This window comes from Phoca vitulina, unplaced genomic scaffold (assembly GCF_004348235.1).
Source record: "Phoca vitulina isolate PV1807 unplaced genomic scaffold, GSC_HSeal_1.0 scaffold9, whole genome shotgun sequence".
Lineage (NCBI taxonomy): Eukaryota > Metazoa > Chordata > Mammalia > Carnivora > Phocidae > Phoca > Phoca vitulina.
The window spans coordinates 33,905,778-33,922,279 of NW_022589712.1; the positions used below are offsets into that span (position 1 = coordinate 33,905,778).

Here is a 16,502-nt window from a genome sequence, read left to right on the forward strand (position 1 = left end):
ATTTCTCTCATCCAGTAACTAGGTCATTTGTTTAAAAAGAGTATCAGCTGCTCAATTTCAGAGTCAACAAACTAAAGAAAGCTACTTTAAAAGAAATGTCTTTAATTTCTTGGTCATATTGAATATGTGTCAGGGCCACCATACAGACACTCATACCAGGTTACAAATACATTTATAAAATCACGCAAATGTCATCTTCAATTAGTACAAAACTCTCTTGAAAAAAAAATTGGCTCGCTTACATATTTCTAACATCTTATAAAAAATAAGACACTTTGTTGTAACTTCCATTTCAAAAAATGATTGAAAATTTCCTTGAAAGTCATGGACAATGGTTACTTTTTGTAGCATTTCTTTTTTTTTTTTTTTTTTTTAAAGATTTTATTTATTTATTTGAGAGAGAGAGAATGAGAGAGAGCATGAGAGGGGGGAGGGTCAGAGGGAGAAGCAGACTCCCTGCCGAGCAGGGAGCCCGATGCGGGACTCGATCCCTGGACTCCAGGATCATGACCTGAGCCGAAGGCAGTCACTTAACCAACTGAGCCACCCAGGCGCCCCTTTGTAGCATTTCTTTAAACCTGTCTTTCATTTTGTATTTTGAGACAATTTTATATACTTAACACGCCAGAATTTTATCTTTTTCCCTGCTCAGGGCAAGGGGTAGGAGGCAGCACTCACAACTGATGAATATATGGCATATTTCTAGATTTCTTTACAAGAAGAAATAATAAAAATGACCAGATTTCCCCACACGATGACTAAGAAAATATGGCTAAGTGCGTGATTCACTGGAGAATATTACTATTATTGCTTTTTAAAATTAATATTGCAAACGACAGGAGTGGTATCCCAAGCTCTCCCTTTCTCTAGCTACTTCCACCTGCTACAGTTGGGGCTCTTATTAAAGTTGTCTTCTTCGTAGTTTCCTCTCATTTATGCCCCAAACGACTTCTAAATTCATATTCAAAAAACACAGCTCTGATAATATCACATTTCATGTTCGAGAACTTTCAGCTTCTCCTTACCAATAAGATTCATCCCAGGAACAATTCTGGCTAAACGAAATTGCTTACTTTGCCATCCAAGGCCTAACAAGACCTGGCCTCCATTGACCTTTCCAGTTTAATGTTCACTCGACCAATAATCCTGGAAAACTAGACCACTCTTTCTTGAAATGATCCTGAAACTTTCTTTCCTCTCTGCCTTGGTTCATTCTCAGAATGCTCTCCTTCCTTACTCTCCCCATCCAAATCCAGCACTACCTCACTCAAGGCCTAGCTCAAATTCTTGTCTTTGGGAAATCTTCTGGCCCCTATTAGAGGGGATCTTTTCTGTCAGAACTTTATAGCACTTCCCATTGCTCATGCAATGTAGCACACTATTTGGCATTACCCTAGAGTTATTTATGTACATGTCTTATTTCTTCTATGGTGTTACAAACTATATAAGTAGAAGTTGCCTTGAATATAGGAGATGCTTTTTCTACATGGGCTAAATCTTAGCTAAAACCCCAAACCTTGAACTAACATCTACTTCTTCTCACTTTGTGCTTCACGTATACAATAATCTTATGTCATCATACTGCCCACATGGTTTTCAGATTGTAACTCAATATATGTGTTCTCAACCCTATCTGCTTCTTTACTTTGACCTTATGTACATCATCTTGATGTTCTCAACCCTATCTGCTTCTTTCACTGTGAGCTTATGTACATCATCTTGACTAATTTTTTTATCATTTTCTTAGTCAGGCACAAATTCCTTTTTAAAGTGCACCTTGAACTTATTGTCTTAACCTTGTTTAGAGGTATCATCTATGTATAAGGAGGAGAAATGATATACTGCCCTTTGGGCATTATATTCTTGGCCACTACTCAAAAAATTATAAGTTGATGGATTAAGAAAGGGCATTTCTGGTCATTCTAGTTTCAAAGTTGTTCAGAAAATGGAACTTTCGAGACGGAAAACTTGGAGATCTAAAAAGATTTGCGTTTAAACCTGACAACATAAACTGTTATTTTTTTTCTTCTATTCTAAAGTCACCATGGGATGAATTTGCTAGTCTAGATAAAGTTTCACATTGGCACTTAGCAATTCTACCCTGGTTCACCAGGTTACTATCTTCTAGAAAGTTCTTCTCTCCTAAGAGTTTTCTAATTGGGTTAATAAAGAGCCAAATTTTGATATAAGTGAGGTATTGACAAAAAACAAAAAACCCTGCAGAAATTGTAACCAAAATAATTTGTGTTGTTGTAGTACTCAGAAAAAAAATATAGAAAATAATGGTTGTTCATTGCTATTACTCTATATAACCTTGTTCATTCATTGCTGATACAACCCTACTGGTTGGCCTTTTTTGCTTTCATCAAAAGCATCCATGCCTTTTAAACATACAATAGTAAGATTTCCATCTTGCTCTTTGTGCTACTCTATTCAAACAATGATGAAATATATCAAAATTCCCATTTCTATAACAATAAATGGTGATTATTCTTCCTATGAGATGTCTTTTGAAATTTATGGAAAAAAAATCTAAACTTTTTTCCTCCCCTCCCCCTAAAATTGCTTCAGGTTAAAGGAAAATGACCAGTGATTAGTCAACAGGATACACTGGGGGAAGGCATTCCCTCTGGGAATAATACCCAAAATGACAATCAATTACTGACACTGAAAATAAAAAGAGCTTACAGAATTAGCCTGTTTCCGGGCTTGGTTTATCAGTTCCTTTATCTCAGAGATGTTTTTCTTTAGGTTATCCTCAAGTTCCTTGATGGGTTTGAGTCTATCTATCAGACGATCAGCTTCTTGTTCTAGATTTTTCACAGTGGCATCGGCATCTGCAACTGCATGGGACAAGATGAGCGCATACCACACATACACACAGAGATGAGAACAGTAGTAGGCTTCATTACATAATTGGAAGGATTTCATCTTATTCACATGATAAAGCAGGGTGATGACTGCAGAAGCACAGTGTGTGGTGGCAAATGGGAATATTTCAGCTGGGACTCAGGCCGGCCAAAGCAGGAGGTGTTAGAGGTAGAGGACCAACACTCTGGCTTTGTGATCAAGGTGAAAGTTAGCGTTGAAGGTAGAGAATACGATGACCTCAATTCGACGATTAATTTCTAGCTTCAGCCCAAAAGCTAACCTTTATAGAATTTTAGTCACAGAATCAAGGAAATGAAAGTGTTTTAAAATGTCACTTCGTCTGTCCAAGCCAGAAATGTATTTAAATCAGGGTTCTAACACCAATTGGTTTTCTTTCTTTTTCTCATGCTCTGTCTTTGTATGTCTTAAAGAGAGAAGCTATCAAAATGTCTTCTGAAAACATTTCAGTGTTGAACAACCCTTAGACTGAAGGCCTACATTAAACTTTAAATCTTTCATGCTGCAGTTCATTTTCATTTTGAAGAATAATTGATTATCCTAATCTCTATATTAGGTTGAACCATATTAAATGGCCATTCTTATAGCTTCCAAAAAAGGTTGAATATCAACCATTTCAAAAGGGGTTTAACCCCAAATAATTGAAAGTTATCACTGATCCATAGATTTTCAGCATGTGCTTTTCACAGGAGGGCAAATGACACATGGAAACCAATGACTCTATCTCGAGGATGCCAGCCGTCTTACCCAAACCTTGCCGTTCATTATCTGATTGAGCATGTATTGCTCTGCTTTCTGTCACTGTGATTCTGATGAAAAAGTAAAACTGCTTAAGGACCAAGGCTGTGTGCCCTGCTCAGCTATGACTGATCAGCTCTCTGGTGGCCAATGGACCACTGAGAACTAATCTTGGGAATGAATCAAAGGTGCTCAAAAGAATGACATGATTATTTTTAAATTTTTAAGCATATTTATTTATTTATTTTTTATTTTTTGAGAGAGAGAGTGGGGGGGCACACACACGCACACACACACAGGTAGCATGAGAGGGAGAGAGAGACTCTTAAGCAGGCTCCATGCACAGAGCAGAGCCTGAGGCAGGACTCGATCTCACGAACCTGAGATCATGACCTGAGCCAAAATCAAGAGCCAGTTGCTTAACTGACTGACCCACCCAGGAGCCCCAGAAATTATTATTTTTAAACTAGGCTTTGAATTATTTTGAACTCATGCTCGCAAATATGAACAATATTGTAAGTGATGTTTAAAAAGGACATAAGTCTATTATTAAATTTAAGTAACAGAGTTGCTAGATCAAAGCCTGAAATGCAGGTTACTGGGGTCAAAGCCCTGGTTACATAATTGTATATTCAACACAGACACAGTTACCCCTTTGTTTTGTATACTTTTAATAAACCATTTGTCCATTTTTTCCTTCCTTTAATTCCCCAATATTACCCTGATATTCTACAAATTATTCTGGAAATGAGAAAAAATGATTTAATTTAGATTCATGGGAAAAAGAAAAAGGGTAAAGCAAAGACTATTTCAGCTTCATCCAAGAATGCATTCTTTCCTTTGAAAGCTCTCAGATTCTTATAAAATGTTTCCAAATGAAATCCAAAGGTTCCCCACTTCCCTCATTTTTTTTTTTCCCCCTTCTATCTTCTGGAGCAGTTGAAGTCTTTTGGAAATTATCTTCTTGATGGTTTTAAAAATAAAACCTCTGTGATATTGAGTCTGATAATTTTTTATATAGTACTTTTTAAAAATTTGTGACTTTCTTCTATAATTATTTGAGTGTATACATTTTAAAATCACTTTTGAAGATAGATTATGATAATTCAATGTTTTTCTAGAAAATTATTGATCTCTTTTAGGCTCTAAAATTCATTAGCATAGAGTTTTGACAAGTACTCTCTTATGTGTTAAAAGTTCCCCCCGCCGTATCTAGTTAAAGCTCCTTTAGAACTTTGCCTATCTGCACTTTATTATTCTCGAGTAAGCCTGCCAAGTATTTAAAATGTTTTATCTTTACACTCCTAAGGATTCACCTCTTGGATTTATCAAGTGTATTATTTTCTGTCTTCTAATTCACCATTTTTTTTTCATCTTCTTTAATTTTATTTTGTCTAACTTACAGGGTTGATAACCTAAATTGTTTATTTCAGTGCTGCTTTAGTAATGTAATCACCCCCATTCTCCACTGAAGACAGCCTTGGTCATATTTTTCAGGTTTCGATATGTTGGATTTTACTATTATTATTTTCCATTCTGCAATTTTATTTTTGACTTTGAATTTAAACTATGAGATGTTTAAGAGAGAATATATCCCAATAATTGCTCATTTGATAAGATCTAATTTTATTAGTTTTATTATGTGCTTCTCCAAGTAGAATTCTCTAGAAGTTGAGAATAATTATTCATAAGGATGGGGGAAAGTGAGCATCGGGGGAGAGAAGTGATGATAACAACATACACTGAATCTATGTTAATCCTACTGCGAAGAAGTTGTTTGAACTTCAGGGGCTGAATCTGTCTTATTGGACGAATTACAATTTAGTTCAGTCTGTGGAAGAATTCTGTTTTCTACTTTTCTGTTGGTATCATACAGGTATTTCACTAATTTCTATAATACAATTGAAAGCATTTTATATCAAATACATCCACATGCTAACTTTTTGTAAAAACAGATGTCTTTAATATTAATACTGTGACACTGGAAAGAATAGCTATATAAGGTTAAAGCAATACCAAAACATGGTAACATGCAGAGCTGAAGCATTTGCAATAGGCAGTCAAGCGAAAGTTACTGAAAAGTATGCAAGTAAGCATATACATACTGATTTCTTCAGGTAATTTCATATGGAAGCAAAACAAAAAGAAATTAGAAAATTCATGAGGAAATATTTTTATAGATTTTATAAAGCGGTGATTATCAAAAAAATGGTACTTTTCACAACAGGTACTAATTACAAATGCACCTTATTTTAAGTCAAACAAGTGTGATCAAATAAAAATCCACGAACACATGTCAGTTAGCAGGCTATTGTTCATATTGAAAGAAACTTTATTATGATGTTCTAATAAGATAGAAAACAGACCCAGTTGAATTAATATTACAGGTAACTATCTCTAGATAGAGGGTAGGATCAAAAAGTTAGAGATAAATATTATGCAGAGGCCACTGTCAGTTGAGAATCAATCTGAAATTGAATGAAATAATATCTTCAATTATAAAATAAGAGAATGACTTTAAAACTTATTTTCACTTGTGGGGAGGGAGATATTGTGATCTGGCAGGCATTGGTACCATTTATTCGGATGGAATCTTTGAACTACAGAGAACAGCTATCTCTGGGCTTATATAAGAAAAAATGAAAAAAATGATTGTATGGCCTCTTTTTCTTTTTTTAAGAAATGGCAAATTATAAATCCTCCCTAGCTCTGAAATCCACGTTATATATGTTTGCACTCTTCCTTGCTCTTTAAGGAATCATGCTAGTAGCATTTACTATTTTGTAGCATCATTAGCATTTGATTTGAGGCAATGGTGCTGAAAAATCAGCACCTGAATTATAGAACACCTAACGTCTATAACAGTGTTTTTGTTATTACACGCTACCAACATTTGGATACCCAGTGGAAATGTTGGTATATAAATAGAGGGCTAGTCTCTTCAGAGTGACAAGTACAAAAAAATCAAGTCTCTCCTTTGGTGAAATCACATACTAAGAGAATGTTGCATCACTTCAAAGAATGGAAAAAAGACTATAAAAAAATCATAGTGTTTATTGACTACAGTTTATAATTTAAATTATCATTATATTAAGTTCTACCATATCTTCTCAGTAGATCCTTATTAACTTGCTATAATTTAATGTAATACACAAAAGTTGTGAAGAACTATCGATAAACTAGATACTTTAATTTCCTGAAAATAGTTAAATAATTTATGTAAATTTAAATAATAAAATATTAATATTTTTGAATTTTAATGCATTTCAGGTTGATACCATTTTAATATCCTGCTCTAACAGGCCTGCTGGTAAGTGTGCTCCTTGACCTCTATGTTCCATAGAACTTCACCAACTCAGAGGATGTAATTTCCCAAGTACAACTGTATTTTCAATTACACTGAAGGATTAAAAAAGTATTTGGCATCCCTATACCAAAAATCATGCAGATTTTGATAATTCCGAATACCCTCTTGACTGGACAAAATGTGGATGAAGAAAGCACTAGTGCAGAGCCTGGGGACTCGGATTCTAGCCACTCAGTTCCTGAGCCCAGTGCGTGAGGAGAGCAGACAACATCGCTGTGGGGTCTCCTCCACCTCTGCAAGGTAGGAGTCCAGGGTCCTTTTATAGTGTGAGGAAACACATGACATAATCAAAGGAAACAGGAGCTCTTACTGTTCTTCGAAGGATCTTCTACCACAGCGTTTGTTCTGGCTACGCTGTCTGCTAGTTGATTGTAATTTTTCCTCAGGCCATCAAGGTTCTGGTGGAGATCTCTAATCTGTGCCAGTACGTCTTTTGCTGTATCATTGGCTTGTCTTGCTTTGTCCTTAACGGCTTGCAGTTTAGCGGCTGTGTCTGTTGGCAGGAGAGCGTGTGAGGGACGAAGCAAAGGATCTGGAGTTCGTGGCTCGCACCACGCCTGTCAGAGGGAGGCTGCAGCCGGCCCACCTCAGGGGCACACGCACAAAGGGAAAGGCTGAACTCTGTCTCATTTGGTTGGAGCAAATGAAGTAAATTTTTAGCTAAATTAAATTTTCTCAGGGACCTTTGCTATGAATACCTGATTAGCTCTTAAGATAGCGAAGTGATTATTCTAAATGTTCATTGTATAAGGGTATATTGTGATTTGCTGCCGAACATATCACGGAGAGAAATTTATCCACAAGTCATAGTTTCATCAAAACTAGGTTTAAGATTTAATCTGCGCATTCCGAAGGGGGAATGATGAATGAATGTACTTCAACTTAAAGATGGAGAGACTCTCTCAGGTATTTTAGACCTTGTGTTTATGTACTTATATTTGTTTTCAGCATTGGAAACTTTCTATGTACGTCCTTACTATTGAAGGAGATGACGAGCAATCCTGGACAGTTAGTTTTTTTTTTTTTAAATGTTGAAAAAGAGTAAAAATCATTACTATTTCCTGTGTTATATAAATGTATGCGTTAGTTCCCTTGATCATAATTTGTATAAAAAACATATACTGAACATATAGATGCCTACTAGTATGTGTAGATGACTCGTTAAGGCCACGGGCTCCAAAGTTAAACTGTGGGGTTCAAATCTCATATACGCCACTTTTAACAATGGCCTTCAGCATTCTGTTTCATTTCTTAAATTCCACATATGAGTGAAATCATATGGGATTTGTCTTTCTCTGATTTATTTCCCTTAGCATGATACTGTGTCTCAGTTTGTTCCCTGTAAAGTGGGGATAACACTATTAATTTTGTAGGATTACTGTGAGGATTACACACACTTAACAAGCATACTGAGTAAGTACTCAATAAACATTAGCAGACTTTGTTATTATTGTATCACATTATTAAAATATAAAGGATAGTGCTTTCAGGAACTAATACCAAACAATAACTTCAAGTACTTATAATAGGTAGGAAGATATTACAGACACGGCTCAGACATTAATGTTTTCAAAGCTGAAACACTTAAGGAACTGAACTTTGCCAAGAAAGATGTGCTGACTGTTGCCAGAGGGGAGGGCTGTTGGGGGGAGGGGCAGGATGGGTGAAGGGGGGCGGGAGATACAGGCTTCCAGTTATGGAATGAATATGTCATAGAAATAAATACACAGCATAAGGAATATAGCCAATGATCCTGTAATCATGTTGTATCAGGATAGATGGGAGCTACACTTGTGAGTATAGCATAACCTATAGACTCATTGAATCACTATGTTGAACACTTGAAAATAATGTAACATTGTGTATCAACTATACTCAAAAAAAAAAAAAAGAAGTAAAGAATGATGTGGGGAAAGGCTCTCATCTGTCATGTAGGTATTATAATCACCTGTGACTTTGTAGCAGAACATTTTAGAGAACAGTACCCATGTGATTTCATATTTTCCCATTAACATGAGATTACAAACAATATCATTTCTAATAATCTTATTAGAAAGATTTTATGGGCTGACACATGGAAGAACAGTATAATAATAAGATGGCTATATTTTCCTTTTGGCAACATATACTAATGGATGTCAGCTAGGGTAACAAAGTATAAGAAATATCACAGGGTAAAGTATGGCTTAGTTTCTCATTCTCACAAAGAAAAATTCATAAGTAAGAAAACCAATATCTAATTTTCTGACAACAGTCCAAGTGTAATGTCAGAAAAGATGGTAAACGTTAGAACATTCTTTAATAGTTCAGGTCAACTGACACAGTTTGCAGTGTCCCAAATGCTTACCATTTGGAATGGCAGACAGCTTCCCCAAAGTGTCATTCAAAGCTCTCAGGAGATCCTCATTTCTAACATCTGCATTTTCTAATCTGGTTATTAAGCCATTCAGATAGTCATCATTTTCTGTGAATGGAAAACAAAAAAAGAATGAAACAATTTTAATCATCTCTCTGAGTTTACACATCTCTGATATGGATATGTAATTTCAGATTAATATAAGGTTTATAAAAGGCAGGAGAACTAATTTAATTCCTTTAATTTGTTGGCATCTATCAATAAATACATTTCAGATCATAATATAAAATAGGTGTTTATGAAATGACCATTTCACTCTGCAACAGGTTCAACAGCTATGTTTTCTTCTCGGTATCTGATCTTTATCTGACTTAATTTGAGGGTTTTCTATTGAGAAAAAAACTGCAAAAGAATCAGTCGCTTATTGCATTTGTAATGATGCCCTCTTGACATCATTCCCATTAGTGTTACTTATTTTAAAAATTTCATCACAAAAATGGATCACTGGATTAGTTTTTAAAAATCTCAAATAGATATGATTGTTAAGTAGAATCTCCCAACTTCAGTAAATACCGCATTAATACATAGTTGAAAATGAATGAAAAAACAACTTCTAGTGCATTTCTGATAAACTGGTATTTTTGTTAAATAGAGAAAATAATATTTTACAAATTGCTCTCAAATAGGCTTTTTAGAGGTTTTTTTTCTTGCTACCTTAGCATGATTTCTTTAACATTAAAAAAAAATCACTTACTGGGGATAATTTAATATTATAAGTGTAAATTTTTCAACTTCTTTCCACTAGTTTTTAACATTGCCCAAACTTTGGCTTAGTTTGTATTATAATAGCAACTGAGAGTTTCAGAGTTTGAGTGTAACAATATAAAGGGTAAAAATTATAAAATCTTTTAGGGAAAAGAAAACAAAGATCCAATCTGCTGATAGAAGAACAGAAGTTTAGAAATTTTGCTTAGGTACACATCAAACTGCAAATGTATCTTAAGACCAAATCTGCCTTTTTTTTTTTTTTTAAACACTATTTATTAGTGACAAGTGGAATTCAATGAATGAACGATATAAAACTCTGTGCTTCCTATAATACTTTTCACCTTTCCTGACTGGATAAAGCAGATCATTTATTTAAAAAATATTTTACATAGTTTATTTTGCCATAATATTTGTTTCCTGGGGAGATGCAGGCTGATCGTTTAAATTAGCTCTACAGAAACGCAAAATGTAAATAAAAGGCAGAGTCCTCAATTACTTGTATGTTTTGCTTGTATGTATTGCTTGTATGCAGATCCCTCGTATAGGCAGCGGACCTGACTTCTCAGGGGAACTGAGCGGGCCCCTGTCAGCTAGAGAAGGATCCCTGCCCTTTACTGGCCTTCATCCGGGGAGAAGAGCAAAGGGAAAGGAAGATGAAGGATTCTTAACTATCAGTACTCTGGCTGTGAAAAAGAGGACTGAACATATTAATTAATGAGCCACTTTATTTCACATAAGGCTTTTATAGGCAGACAGATTAAACCACTGTTATACAACAGTAATGCAAGGACATAGTACAGTTTAACACGTCTGCCTTTAAGTTCCAAGCCAAAGACCTGACATCATTGAAAAACAAAGCATAAAATATCCTAGTGAAGCACGGTTCGAAAACATCAATGTGTCCATTTCAGTCACTAAGATGTTATTATTTTCAATTCCAGTACCTCAAAATATACTTTCTAAGTAATTAGATTTTTTTCCTCTGTCAATCATGATTCATCTTTGTTTTAATACTTCTGTTATTTTCACTGTTTGTACTAAAATAAAATCTTTGGATAGGTTATTGAAAGTCTACTTTCAGAGAGAAAGCTGGTCTGATTATGACTGTGATCGCCATATGAATTCCTTGAGAATAAAGGGCTGTTCTTTCGATATTACCTTGGAAGTCTTCATCAATTAAGGAAATGGAACAGTACAAATTTTATTTCTTAGCTTCTTGATTGGATTTGATTTTTTAAATAATGAAGCATTCAAAATGTTCTGGCAAGCAAGATCTTCACGTACAGTGAAAGAACCGTTAATTTCAAGGGCATCACTTGGTTTATACTATTTTATGCATTCGAATAGCAAATACTGGCTGAACAGTCAGGCTAATTATTCAGAAGAGAGATTGATCCGAAGAACATTGTTGCTGCTATTTCTCAAGTTCCAAAGCAGTAATTTTGATCCTCTGCTTTCTGTACTCGGAGGTCAGAATGTGAATATTCTGACCCCATTCTGATTTCTATGTTTCACCTATTTGATTCAGATTCCTTCTTGATGGATCCTCTCCTACACTCTGATCATTTTTTCTGAAGTAGTTTCTGGAATGCCTTAAAACCAAATCTAAACACTTTATAGCTTTGTCAATAGAATTAGATGGGTAGAAGCTGTGTACAGAAAAGTACTGCAGATTTCAAAATGGAAAACCTGCGAAACCATAGCAATGAAAATCTCAGAAAAGAAGCCCTCCAAGGTTGGCTTTAAATGAAAAGAGATATGAGGCACAGTTTATCTATAGCTGACATATAAGGAAGATTGCATTTGACCTAGTTTGAACTGTAACATGACCAAAGAAGCAGAATTATTAATAGTTAAAGAACATCCAACCTGATCCTTTAGTTGTAAATTTTGGAGAACAAGAGAAGGATCCGATTTATAATTCATAGCGATATTTTATAGGATTTCCTCTCACTTCTTCAGCTCTCATACCCTGTAGCTATAGTTAAGACCTTCTCTTTATCTTCTCTCTAGATATCACACCCACCAAACCTCAAAGGCTACACACACATGCTTCTTCCGCTTTGGTTCTCCCTTTCCTATCCTGTCCTCACACATTAGAACACAAATGTCAGTGGGTTTGGCAGACACAGAGCTCATACAGTGAGAGAAAGCAGCAGAGCGGTAAGGGTCGACTGTGAACCTTCCTGATGATATCAGTTCCTTTTGTTGCCTGTCCACTGACTGTACGGGGTAGACATATTCAAAATGAAACTCACCAAATTTGTAAGTCACTGCCACTCAAGAGTACACATTTACTCATTTACCATGTTCCTGATGCCGGGCTGAATATGAATGACAGTTTAGTTAAATTAGAACTGATAACTTTGAGCTATGTTATGTAATATCTCAAAATAAAGCTGTTATGTTACTTCTTTCATCATCAATAATGTTTTCTTGTACAAAATTCTTGTCATTAAAAATGCGGTGCGGTGCAATGACTGAGAAGTGGAAGATGAGGTGGGTTCAAATGCCATTTCTTTTTTCCCTTTCTATATGTATAAAACGAGGATAGCGCCTTCCTTCATATGACTGATACGAGAAATAAATCTGTGGATGTGTATGAGAAAGTACTGGATTTATGACTGGCAGTAAATGATAACTAATTCACATTGGCTTGATGATTGCCCTGGTGCATTTACCAGTTTTCAATGATGTTGAAACAGGTTTCAACTAAATATAAGAATGCTTTTTATAGATTTTACTGAAATGTTCTCTTTGACTGTTGAAACTCATCTAGGGGCGCCTGGGTGGCTCAGTTGGTTAAGAGAACAGGTTAATCTCTGCAGCGTTTCTCTGTGTAGTTCTGAAGCAGAAAGTTTGAAATAGGCAAGGGATCAGCATGAGGTCACGTAAAATATCTTGATTGTGACCTTCCTGATAATGAAAGATTTTGGCTACACTTGGGTATTCATCCACTTATTCATTGATTAAGCATTTGTTAGGATCATGAATGTCACTGTGCCACCTTCTGGACTATGGCAGAAGCCCAGTGTTTTTGCCCAGCAGTAGGTAAAAGCATCAGCTTTGGAGACAGACTAATGTGGCCTAAAGTGTTGGTCCCACTATACAAATGGGGTGCATTCAGATTGTTGGTGTTTCTTCAAATGATTTTGTTTTACATATGAGAGGTGGCCAAATTTACCAAATTACATAATATGTGATTGCTTTACACAATTTTCAATTTTATTGTATTATATTATGTATTATCATCTTTGGATATTTTAAGAACATAAGAGGTACAGTTTCCCTCAAGTCACTTTACTATAATTTTTCACTCACCTATCTAGTCCTTTGCCTGCTTAATATTTCTAAATCTTAAAATTTCCAAAGAGTCTGTCCCTTAAGTCAACCCCACGACCCAGGGCAGGAACCTGGGGCCTTGCAGAAGGAAGGACAGCTGCATAAGGAAGGAAGCTGGGTGAAAGTGAGAACCGGAGTCCTGTCCCCAGCCTCCTGTCAATTGACTCGATGAGGTCGCTATGCCCAGTTTTGCCACTTTTTTGTATTTCTAGCCCTCTTTCATGACTTTACTCCCACGCTTCCCTTTCTCCAGTTGCTGTCACAAGTTTGGGATGTGTCCTGTCTCTGACTGCCTCTTCTGCCCAGAGTGCACTAGAGTGACCACGCATGGGGACCTCTGAGATCGCTTGGTCGGCAGGTTTATAGGGAGGCATGTTACGGAGAAACCTTGTCCTGCTCTCAAAGGGCCAAACTCGGTCTTGTTCATCACGGGCACAGTGCTTGACCGGCCCTCAGTAACCATCGGCTGCCACTGAATGTGCTCTTCCTTCCGCTAGAGAGAGGCTCATAGTGAAAAGTCTAAGGAGAGGAGGTAAGGGGGGCTTGTGTGGTGGCAGGATCTCCAAAGACTTAAGAAACCAGAATAGAGGGGTGCCTGGGTGGCTCAGAGGGTTGAGTGTCTGCCTTCGGCTCAGGTCATGATCTCAGGGTCCTGGGATCAAGCCCCGCATCGGGCTCCCTGCTTGGCATGGAGCCTGCTTCTCCCGCTCCCTCTACTGTTCCCCCTGCTTGTGCTCTCTCGCTCTCTCTGTCAAATAAATAAATAAAATCTTTAAAAAAAAAAAAAAAGAAAAAAAAAAGAAACCAGAATAGAGGCAAGGCGAATCCTCTCTTCAGCAAGCATAACGAGAAACCAAAATGGCCAGACGTTGAAACCTGTTTACAGTTCCGCTAGGACAAGCTCTGAAGCCCGACTGTGGGCCTGCAGGCTCATTGCGTTCTGGCCAGCAAGGTATTCTAAAAGCTCTTGAGAAGAACCACACAAGTACTGTCTGGCCCAATAGGTTCTCCCTTTCCATGTCTGCCACTACTTTGTTACTTTTCATTTTAACTCCTCAACCAACGCCAACCTGGCTTTATTATCTTGATTTTCTTTATTCACACTCCAAAGGAGGAACTACAGCCCTGTATGAGGAAGCGGCAATATCTCTGGGAAAAGACGGTATTGTTCTCCACACTACGGTCAGCTAGGGGATCCAAGCTTGATTTCATCCATTTAGTCCAACGTTGTTTTTTGTCCATGGAACAGATTTTGTTTGTCCTTCACATGTCTATCTTCAGAAAAGCTGATTCTGGCAAATGGTAGTAAGTGAAGTCAAAAGGAGTATATCTTTAATAATAAAACAAGGCTTTGGACAAAATTTAAATCCTACATCATACTTTGGTTTAACAGCACTGCAGTATTCCTGTTTATTCTTTTTTTTCTAATCTAAAATAATAACAGAATCTCACCAGGTTAGTCAATGAAACTGTATTACATTCATGAAGGCAGAACCTTTCTGATACACTTGTCTAGACTGAAAGCCTGAGTGTTTGGAGGATCATAATATAGAAGAAAAGCATTGATTAATTTGATAAAAGATAATGTGTGGAATAATTTTTGTACTGTTCTTTGTGCTGGACAGTACCATGTGTCATGCAGTTTACTGAGTCAGTATTTTTGGGTTTGGGAATTGATCTGTTTATTTCATAGGAGTGTCATCCAGTTTATAGAAATGTTATCTATTTGCTTCTTAGTAATTGAATGATTTCACTTACTTGGGCAAAGACAAAAATTAGGGATATATTAAGAAGTAAATAATATTGAGAAGTTACTCTGTATAAGATAAGGTATATAATTGTAAAGTCTTAGTATTCTCAGGCTTCTAATATACCATCCTCTGCTTCATTCCTTGCCCTGTACACATTCTCTGAGAACCTCAACTGGCCATTTGATTGACAAACTCTCTTGTCAATCTGCAAAGGAGCATTAATTCACCTGCTGGTATTAATTCATCTTCTAACTCTCTCGATCATCAGTTTGTCCCAAGTTCCGTATCTATCAAGGACATGATTTTTACCTCCGTAGACATTCAATCAGTGCAGTGTAGACTGGTTTCAAATTTCAGATGCGTACAAGGGCAAATTGACTTTTAACAAATGTATATTCAAAAATTAAAAAGCAAAACAAATTGCTCCTGGCAAGTTCAGACTCCCTCAAGGCAAGGACAGCATAAAAATGGCAGGGAGCAGCACTAAGTCATTCGTGACTAAAGCATGAACTCACCGGATTATACTGAATTGAACCAAGTAACAAATTAGAAATATGGAGGGTAGACTGGCCTCACCATTTTTATTCCTTCTAATTCCAGGCACCAGAGAAAGGGAAATGACTAAATCTCTATTTTAATAGCTGCTGTCAAGAGTTTTGCTCTGTAGGGCCTATTTCAGCGGTTCCTGGTGGTAATATATGGCATTTCCCTGATTAACAGCCATTTTATTACTTGTGTAATTGGCCACAAATCAGGGGAATGTCATAATGTAGCAAGAAAACATTCCCATCTCCGTCAGAGCCTTGGCTTGGATTTTTGGAGAAATTATTACTTGAGTAGTTTGTGGGTTTTCATTACTTTAAATAATGTACTACCTGAAGTACAAAAAAAGACATTTAAACTAATGAACATTTCTGTCTACTAACCCTTTCTACCGCTTTGTCTTCAGATTTCTTTTTTTCTTGGAAAAAAAAAAATCTCTGAAAATGGAATTCTTTCTTTCTTTTTATAATGCCAGTATTTTGGGGGAAATAGAGGTGAGGGCAGAGCAGGGAGTGAGGGGAGGTGACACAGGCATTCACCTCAGGTATAAAATTTAAAGGGACACCAAAACACTCAGTAACCAAAAATATTTTAATGCAGTATTTAAAAAGATTAAAATGGATTCAAAAAAGATCAATGATGAACAAAATATTAAACTTTTAAATAATACAGGACCTGACCCTACACTTGCATGACCTAACCTCACTCACCTCACCTTAATCCTTCCTAGCACTGGACAAAGGCACTG

General features: G+C 36.4%; 1 protein-coding gene across 1 annotated transcript in view; it reads right to left on the reverse strand.

Moving 5' to 3' along the window:
• Positions 1 to 16,502, reverse strand: part of LAMA2 (laminin subunit alpha 2) — a 613,526-nt gene that overhangs the window by 74,825 nt on the left and 522,199 nt on the right. Inside the window, exons 42-45 of the mRNA XM_032407892.1 lie at positions 9,342 to 9,458; positions 7,305 to 7,487; positions 5,733 to 5,738; positions 2,689 to 2,843 (exon numbers count right to left, since the gene is read on the reverse strand). Of these exons, the coding sequence (XP_032263783.1) occupies positions 2,689 to 2,843; positions 5,733 to 5,738; positions 7,305 to 7,487; positions 9,342 to 9,458 (461 nt within the window). The remainder of the gene's footprint in view (positions 1 to 2,688; positions 2,844 to 5,732; positions 5,739 to 7,304; positions 7,488 to 9,341; positions 9,459 to 16,502) is intronic.